This window comes from Tupaia chinensis, unplaced genomic scaffold, assembly GCF_000334495.1.
Source record: "Tupaia chinensis unplaced genomic scaffold, TupChi_1.0 Scaffold143921_1, whole genome shotgun sequence".
In the NCBI taxonomy this organism is placed as follows: Eukaryota; Metazoa; Chordata; class Mammalia; order Scandentia; family Tupaiidae; genus Tupaia; species Tupaia belangeri.
The window spans coordinates 1,897,864-1,908,069 of NW_006203772.1; the positions used below are offsets into that span (position 1 = coordinate 1,897,864).

Sequence of the window (10,206 nt, forward strand, 5' to 3'; positions counted from 1 at the left end):
TGGAAAGAGAGAGGCAAAGTGAGAAACCAAGCGGCCAAGTCTGGAACCCAAGCTGCTTCCACCAGGGAGTCCGGTGCCTTTACCACCATGCCACCTGCTGGTTTCAATAGGCTGCACTCTTTATGCACAATTTTACTGTCTCCTACATATCAACTAACCACCAGCCAAACATTTTTTTTCTAGATTCTAGAGTACCAGCTTTCTTTGTTTAGAATATTATTGCCCTTGTATCTCTCATTGGCTAATTTTTTCTTCCAGAATCAGCTCTAGTACCACTTTCTCTGGGATAACTTTGTTGTATATGGTCTGGATGAGGTTCTCTCTCTCTCTCTCTCTTTCTCCACACACACACACACCCCTACACATATAATGTATTTATTTATTTATTTATTAAGTTTATTTATTTCTTCCATGAGAGAAAGCAGGGCACATGTTTACAGGATCTTCATGCCACTGTCCACCCCTAGTCTCAGCTAGCAGGATCATAGGCATGTACAAGAAGAACTCAGAACAGAAACTGGGGACTTGCCCTTATGTTGTCAGCATCTCAAGTGTTGCATCACTGCTGTGTACTATGGCCAACCATCTTTCTATATATTTTGAAACACTATAGACTCATCCTGACCCTTAGCACCCTCTAATGTAATTGTTCTTTATATCCTTACAATCTCTTTGAAGATAGCGACTGTTTTATATTATACATATGTATTTTATCCATATATATATATATACATATATATATATGTATGTATTTGCTGCAGGGTGCATGTACTCAGCAGAGAGAGAAAGAGACAGAAGAAGAGAAAGCACCCTGCCCCCATGGGGAATGGTCACATCACAATCCCTTCTCTTCCATCTTTCCCTCCTTTAGAGATTTTAGGCATGAATTCACATGTGCCCAGTGGTTTTCTCAAGCTGCCAGGTTCAGGACTCCAGCTATACCTTCAGCAATTGGGGAAAGTTTTGTTTTTTCTTTTTTCTTTTTTTGTTTTTAGGTACACAAGGTTATTATGAGACATATCTTAGTGCCTGATGGCTACAGGAGTATAACTTAATTTCCACACTTTTTAAAATTTGAAGTAATTGAATGTTTAATTTTGAAATCTCTAGAATTAATCATCAGTATTTAATGAGAATGGTATGATAAATGTTTCTCTTATTTTATAAAATTCTAAATAGGCCTAAATATTTATCCATTCAAATATTATTGATTTGATTTGAATCCTAGCTCTAGTGACATATAAAACACATCTGACACATGTACATGCATGTCCAAAATCCTGATAGGATGGAGGACTAGAAGAGAAGGGATTGTGGCATGACCATGCCCCATGAGGGGATGCATTCTTCCAATTCTTCTCTCTCTCCCTCTCTCTTCTTGGTTCATGCACATGTCCTCTGACAATAGAAGAAAAAATATGGCAGGGTTAGAGGGCAGTTGGTGGCCTGCTGGTTGAAGCAGCTGGATCGCACATAGCTGACTGTACAGTTCGAGCCCCAGATTCAAACATGAGAAACATGCCAGGTGCATGAGCATGCTCAGAATCCCAAAGGAAAGGAGAGATGGAGGAGAGGGATTAGGGTATGACCATTCCCCATGAGAGGTGATTTCTCACTTTTCCTCTCCCTTTCTGTCTCTGGTGAGCCCACACACCCTCTGGCAAAATTAATAAAAAATAACTGGGGGGACACTTTCTCCTTTTCCCCTGTCTCTCTTTGGTGATCACATACACCCTCTGGCAATGAAAAGAATGTATCATTGATTAATCAATTCCTTAGATGTTTTTAAAGTCACGACATACTTTTTAGGTTTTTGCCAGAGGGTGCGCATACTCAGTGGAGAGAGACAGAGACAGGGAAAGTGAGAAATCACCCTCCAGGGGGAATGGCCATGCAATACTTCCTTCTCCTCCATTCTCCTCTCAGGATTTTGAACACACGTGCACACATGCCTGGCATGATTTTCAAGCTGCCAGGTCTGGACTCAAACCAGAATTAACCATGTGGGCATCCAGTAACTTAACCACCATGTCACCTACTGGCCTCAAGTCATGACATATTATATTAGGAGGCTGCTCTTCTAGTAATATATGTGTTGAAACAAAAAGAGAGAGAGAAAGAATGAACAGGACTGGCAGGTGGTGTGGTTAAGGGCACTGGACTCCCACAGATGGACTGTGGTTCGAGTCCCAGACCTGGCAATTTGCTCTCTCACTTTCCCTCTGTCTCTCAATCTGTCCCCTCTGTGGTCAAATTTAAGTAAATAAATAAATAAATAAAGTTAAATACAATAATTCTTTTTAAAAAAAAAAAGAAAGTGAAAATTAAGTTAGTATGATAACCAAATAGACACATGTCATATATAGATGTTATAGGAATAGTTATCACAGGATTTATATCAACATGCTTCAGGAATGGCAAGAAGTCCAGTTTAGCTTTCAGAAACTAAGAGCACCAGAGCTGAAAAATGAACAAACAAATCTGAGTTTATTAATTTGCCAGGCAAGAGAATATACACTAGTGAAAAATTCACTGAACAGTTTGCAGAGGGGAACAGTTTTTAATTGTTAGGAAGGGAGTTTCATAATGGCTATGTTTATAAGAAATACTATCACACTGTATAGGATAGAGTTTATCCTTAGATCTGTACATGATTGATTGAAATAATTCTCACTGTTCGGTGGTCAAGAAAGAGTCTTCAGTTAGGTCTCATAATGATCTGGTGTATTGGGGTCACTCAAAGTTCATGGTCAATTTTCAACTTAAACTGGCTAAAACCAACTTTGATGAAGTATTACATTCAGTTTTGATATAATCTATGCAAATGTTGCTGTAGGTGGAATGTTTTCCCTGTATAGCTTCACTGGATGAATAGACTCTGGATGGTCACAACAAGAGTGGGAAAGCATCTTTGCCTCTGTCTTCAACAGTTAGATTTATACTGTGTTTTTCTTTAAGACATCTCAAAACAGTTGTTCATATGAGTAGACTTTTACTAGCTAGCTTTGGCTGCATGACAGAGTACCCTGAATCTTAGTGATTTTTAAAAATACTTTATTTATTTATTTCTTCCATGAACAAGAAAGACACAGAAAGAGAGAAAGACAGGTACCCCAACAGGGTCATTACTCCATGATCCACCCCAGCTTCAGCCAGTTCCAGATCATGGGCCTTTGAGTGCCCAAGTGTTCAGGGAGGTCTCTGAATGTGAACCTGCAAGTTTCCCATGGAGGTCAGCCTCACAGAGCATTGCATTGCCATTGTGCCACCATATGGCTCCTTAGTGGCTTTTAAAACAATACCATTTATTTATTTGATTATGATTTTGGGGTCAGTAACTTTGGGTAAGGCTTATGACTCATGTCTGCTCCACACTGTATCAATTGGACATACTCATGCATTGTAGGAAGATGGCAGTTGATGGCCTTAATTACTTTTTTGGTGGTTGGCTGACTGTTTGCAAAAGCAATTGACGATAACTGGATAATCATCCAGCAACAAAGCCTAAGCTCATTTCCAAGGTGGTAGTGGAAGGGCTCTGGAGTTCAATAAAACAGAGCAAGCCCCAATGTATAAGCACTTTCTAACTCTCTGCTTGAATTCTATTTGCTGATGGCCCATTGGCCAAAGCAAGTCACGTGGGCAAAGGCAGACACACTGGATGCAGAAATAGACTTCATCTCTTCATGGAAGTAGGAGTCTATTTGCAAAGTTACATTGCATACAGAGACATGTATACAGTAAAGGAAAGAACTTGTGATAATTTTTGCAATTTACCACACTAGCTTTTTCTCTCTCCTAGTCCACTTATACTTAGAATCTGCTTGTAGGTTATGTCTACCCCATACTGCACAGAGTTAAGAGTTTTGGATGTTGGGCCAACAGGCGGTGTGGAGGTTAAGGCAACCAGATCCTATGTGGCTGATTGCACAATTCAAATCCTGGACCTAGTGACTTGAAAAACATGCCAGGCATACGTGCATGAGTTCCCCCAATCCCAAAATGGAGGAGAAAGGATTGTGGTGCGGCCATCCCCCCCAACAGAGCCGTGATTTCTCACTTTCTCTCTCACTCTTTCTATCTGTGACAAGCACATATGTCCGATAGCAAACTGTAAAGAAAAAAAAAAAAAGAGAGAGAGTTTTGGATGCCATAAAATTCTGCTAATTCATGTAAACATCCTCATGAAATAATGCAAGCTACAGAAGAAAAATTTTATTCACTCCCCAAATGAGCAATATAGCCACTTTAAAATCCATAAACAAGATTATGATAATAATAAATAAAAATGTTTAAAAATCCATTTGGATTATATTTGGAGTCTCATGTGTAGTGGCCTTGCAGCATAAAGCTACATTTTGTTTCTTAATATGCGCATCAATAAATAGGAGGAAATGATGTTTGAGGTGAAGCCTAAAGTATATGGAGGATCTAGTCAAACAAAAAAGGTTAAATAATAACTCAAGCAGGCAGAAATATGACAGATAACCAACTCTGAATCTATTTCTATGTCGCACAAGCATCTGGAGATGATTCTTACTATACGGTATGGTTTACTCATCTGTTCTGTCATTGGATCCCCAGCTTTCTAATGGCAGCATCCTTGGTAAGTGCCCAATAAATATTTGTCAGTGAGTGACTGACTTTTTAAGTAAGTAAATGAACGAATAGTGAGAAAAACCTGGGTAAAAGTCACAGCTACAGAACAGAGAGCCTTGCAGAAATAAAGACAGAAGTTGAGAAGAATGCTGTGCAGAGAAACAGAAAGAGATAAAGCCAGCAGAGGAAGAAACAGTAGGGGAAGAGCAGGAGAGACACAGAAGGGACTAAGGTCTCTGAGGTAAGTGGTAGGTAGCGGTTTGGCTGCTTGGAAGTTGCATCATAGGGACCTGTTATTTCCTTTAAAATACATATTGAGACCAGCAGATGGCATAATGGTTACGTTGCTGGACTCTCCTGTAGTTGACCGTGGTTTGAGTCCTGGACCCGGCGGCTTGAAACTCACACCAGGCATGTGTGTGTGCGTGCCCAAAATCCCAAGAGGAGAATAGAGAAGAAAGGACTGTGGCATGGACATCCCCCATGGGCAGTGATTTCTTGCTTTGTGTCTTTCTGTCTCTGGCAGGTGCATAACACCCTCTAGCAAAAAAATCTCTCTTAAAAAAATACATATTAATCTTCTATCAACACAGGTTTTTCTGCACTATTAAACTACTTGCCTGCTTTTCTTTTCAAACATAAATGTTTGTTTATTTATTCATTTATTTATTTGGAGAAATTTTTGCTAGAAGGCATGTGCACTTATAAGAGAGAAAGAGAGAGATGGAAAAGAGAAAGTGAAAAATCACTCCCCGGAGGTGGGGGTGGGGGTGGGGAGATGGCCATGCTGCAATCCCTTCTTCTTCATCCTTCTCTTGGGATATTGGTATACATGCACATGTGCCTGGCATGAGTTTCAAGTCTCTGGGTCTGGGACTTGAACTGCAGTTGACCACATGGGAGTCCAGTGTTCTAACCACTACACCATCTGCTGGTCCCCATAAAAGTTTATTTTTGAAGGTTTATTTTCCCAGAGAATTTTGAAGTTTTATATGGGCATAAAGTAATGACTTAGATTTTAGTATTTCTTTTGGACTATCAGAGGTATTTACCAGTTCTTACTGAAAGATCCTTTTGCATTTCAGAATCTGTCAGCTTGTCTTAGCCATTCTTTTTTGAAACATGAAGACCTGCCTCAAATATTTTTGAGGGAAAATTGCCCTTAAAACTGGCAGTTATTTTTTTTTTATTATTCTAAGCCATTTGATTTCAATAAAAACCAGTTTGGAGGTATCTGAAGTCCTAATAGGAGTGATGAATATAGGAACAATAAAAATCACAATTCATTCTCTTTCTCGATCTTAAAGATGAAGCTCTGGCTGAATACAAGGGTACCTCAGCAAGGGCTGTCAAAGCATTTGACTCTAGCTAAAGGTAGTAGGCCAAGATACACTCCTAGACTCATTTCTCAAAGGTTTGGTCCAAGGCATTAGAATGACCTGGGATGCTTGTTATAAAATGCATCTTCTAGGCTTCTGCCTAGACCTGGAATTGGAAACCTTCCAGATGATTTCTATGTCCAGGGGAGAGGCTCACTACCTTAAGGCCTTAGAACATCCAATCTGGCCTGAGGCTATCCTTACGATTGAGTCATTGAAAAAGTCATGACACATTTTTACATAGAAAAACAGAAAAATATGTCATGACTTTCCCGACTACCTAGTAATTTCCTTTTTATTGTAAGTTGACAGTTTGTAGTTATGTGTATATGTGGATGTATAATGATAGAAAGCACACGCATGCACACGAAAGCATGAGAACACACTTACTAGGTTGTCATCTTGCCATAATCCACTTTCCCCAGACCTCTAGCTCCTTCAGGATCCTGGGTGCCTGCACATGTGCCTGGCATACTACCTAACCAACCCAGGGGTCTAAACCCATAGCTGGCCATATGGCTTCTAACCTTACAAGGTATTCACATTACCACTGTGCCACAGCAACTGGACTAATAATTGTATGTATTTATAGGGTACAAAGTGATGTTTTGATTTATAAATACAATATTGAACAATTAAATCAAGCTATTTGATTCATCACCTCAAGTAATTTGTGTGTGTGGTGAGAACATTTGAAATTTACTCTAAGCAACATTTTAAAGTTTATTTATTTTTATTTATGAAAGAAAGTGCATATGAGTGCATGAGTGAGAGAGAGAAACAGGCACCTTCAACAGGGTCTTGTCATGCCACAATCCCTTTGCCCAGTCTTCTAGGATCTTGGGCATATTTTCTATTTCTACATCCTTCAGAGTATCCAAGATGAAGGAGAATGTTAAACATTTTCCTGGCGTGTTTTCAGACTGACTTGGGTTCTGAACTTGCAGCTGGCCATGTGGCTTCTAGTACTACAGATCAGTACACTACTGCCTATACCACTGAGGCGGGGCTCTCAGCAATTTTGAAATGTATAACACATTATTAATTATATTCACCATGCTATGCAATAGATCTCAAAAAAAAGAAGAAGAAAAAAAAAAAAGAAAAAGAAATGAATTCTTCCTTGTGAGATGAGATTTTATGCCTTTGACCCTCATCTCCTCATTTCTGCCACTGCAGGCTCTGTAACCATGTCTCTACCCTCTGATTCTATGAGTTCAATTGCTTTAGATTCCACATATACATGAGAACAAGACAATGCAATATTTGTCTTTCTGTGCCTGGCTCAATGTTTTCCAGTTCCATCCATGTCACAGGTAACAGAATTTCCTGCGTTTTTAAGGCTATATAGTATTTCTTTTTTTTTCGAAGAGGTTTTTGCTATAGGGCGCATGCGCTCACCAGATAGACAGAGAAAGACAGAGAGACAGAAAGCGAGAAATCACCCCCCAGGGGAGATGGCCACACTGCAATCCCTTCTCCTCCATTCTCCTCTCGGGATCTTGGGCACGCACGCATACGCGCCCGGCGTGAGTTTTATTTTAAGCCCTCCGGGACACAAATCATGGTCGACTACATGGGAGTCCAGCGACATAGCCATTACGCTAACTGCTGGTCCTAAGGCTATATTATATTTCATTGTGTATATATCCTATTTTCTTTATCCTCTCATCTGTTGATGGACATCGAACTTGGCTATGTGAATGCACGTGGGAGTGCAGACATCTCTTCAAAATCTGATCTTTTATCTTTTGGGTAAATAACCACATGTGAGATTGTTGGATCATAAAGTAATTCTATTTTTAGTTTTTTGAGAACCATCCATATAGTTTTTTCAATTATGGCTATACTAATTTATATTCCCACCAATTCTTTGTAAAGGTTTATTTTATTTTACTTTACTAGAGAGCAATAAGAGACATACCATGAAAAGGACCTTGCATGCTGTAGTCCTCCCCCAGCCTTCCAGCCAGCCAGGAACATGCCTAGCATGTTGACCTAGAATCAAACCCAAGGTCTTCCCATATGGCTCCTGTATTGGCCTACCTGTGCCACTACAGCTGGACCAACGCTTCTTAGGTATAGTATTCAGTTAGAAAAATAAGGCCTATCTCTATAAAAAGTCAAATAACACTTGTAGTAGAAAACAGTCTATGATTAACAACAAATTCATCAAATGCTGGGGGAAGGAGGGCTCACTACAGGCTTGAATTAAGAAATATTTCATGTCAGAGCCAATAGATGGTGACAGTGGTTCCCGTCCCAGACCTGCTGGCTTGAAACTCACACTGGGTACATGTGCATGCGTGCCCAAGATCCCGGGAGGAAAATGGGGAAGGGATTGTCCTGTAGCCATCCCCCAGGGTGGGGGCAATTTCTCATTTTTCCTCTCACTATCTGTCTCTCTTGCTCTCTGGCAAGTGCACATGGTATAAAGCTAAAACTTCTTTAAAAAAAGGGGGTGGGGGATGTTTCATGGATAGGTCCATCAGGTAGCAATAGTGGTTAAGGCACTGGACTCCCACATGGTTGACCATGGTTTGAGTCCTGGACCTGGTGGCTTGAAAATCACTCCAGGTGCATGTGTCTGCATGCCCAAACTCCCAGGAGAATAGAGTAGAAGGAACTGTGGCATGGCCATTCCCTGGGGGGTGATTTCTCACTTCCCTCTCACTGTCTCTCTCTGGTGAGCACATGTGCACCCTATGGCAAAAACCTTTAAAAAAGAAAAGAAAAAAGAACTATTTCTTGGAGAAACAACAGGTACAAAGTTTAAATGAGGTTCTGAACTCTATAATCTGTCACGTGTACAATCTGAACCAAACCTAAGTCTTAACATATTTTTGATTTCTACATCCTTCAGAGTATCCAAGATGAAGGAGCATATTAAGGAGAAAAGAGAACAAAGAGAATGCTTAAACAAAGTCAAAGTCAAGGTGGCCAACACGAGGAAGCAAGCTCTGCAGGAACAGTTTGATGAATGGATTCTAGACCCCAAAGGAATGATCCCTCTGGTGGTGGTAAGAAAGGGGCCATGTGGACCTGGTGACTTGCTTTCTCACTTTCCCTCTCTCTGTTTCTCTCTCTGGTGAGCACACAAGCCCTATATCAAATTTTAAAATAATAGTAATAAATAAAATTAAATAAGTATTCTTAAAAAAAAAAAAGAAAAGAAAAGGGCTATATATGAAGGGTAGGTGAGGTAGGGGATAATATTAGAATTGAAGGGTAGGTGAGGTAGGTGATAATATTAGAATACTGAGGAGAATGCTAGAAGCCTCTCTTGAAATTTTCAGTACCGTTGGGGTAAGTTGATTCTTCACTTTTCAGGTGAGAGTTAATTGCCTCAATTTGCTCTTGAGCATTATAAAATGAAATCTAAAGAGATTTAGAATTCTAAATCTCAATTCTAGCTGAAGTCCCCTCAAATTCATCTTTACAATTAGATTTCATTTGTTTATTTGTTGTGAGTTTGTGTGTGTGTGTTTGTGAGTACTTTTGTGAGACTCAAGAGACCACTGTCTTTTGTCTCTAGATGACGACTATACTCTAAGAATTAAATATTGTTTCAGCTGTGTATAGATTTGAAAATACTAATTGATTAGATACAGTGCCAAGGATATCTTTGGTTTAAAGTGAGTGAGTGAATATGAATCAAAGAAGACAAGCCGTATCATGAGAACTCATTCACTGTCAATGGGAATGCAAGATGGCACAGCCACTTTATTGATTTATTTTTTAAAGAATTCTTTCTTGGGACCAGCAGTTAGCGTAATGGCTATGTCGCTGGACTCCCACGTAGTCGACCGCTGTTCGCGTCCTGGACCCGGTGGCTTAAAACTCATGCCAGGCGCGTGTGCGTGCGTGCCCAAGATCCTGAGAGGAGAATGGAGGAGAAGAGATTGCGGCGTGGCCATACCCCCTGGGGGGTGATTTCTTGCTTTCTGTCTCTCTGTGTCTCTCTGTCTGTCTGGCGAGCAAACGCGCCCTATAGCGAAAACCTCTCCAAAGGAAAAAATAAAAGAATTCTTTCTTTCTTTTTTTTTTTTTGGAGAAGTTTTTGCTATAGGGCACCTGTGCTCGCCAGACAGAGAGATAGACAGCGAGAAATCACCCCCCGGGGAGATGGCTACGTCCCAATCCCTTTTCCTCCATTCTCCTCTCGGGATCTTGGGCACGCACGCACACGTGCCTGGCATGAGTGTTTTTTTTTTTTTTTTGGGGGGGT

General features: G+C 40.3%; 1 protein-coding gene across 1 annotated transcript in view; it reads left to right on the top strand.

Annotated features, from left to right (window-relative positions):
• EFCAB5 (EF-hand calcium binding domain 5) overlaps nt 1–10,206 on the top strand; it is a 155,488-nt gene that overhangs the window by 34,195 nt on the left and 111,087 nt on the right. Inside the window, exon 5 of the mRNA XM_006165478.1 lies at nt 8,842–8,998. Coding sequence (XP_006165540.1) covers nt 8,842–8,998 — 157 coding nt within the window. The remainder of the gene's footprint in view (nt 1–8,841; nt 8,999–10,206) is intronic.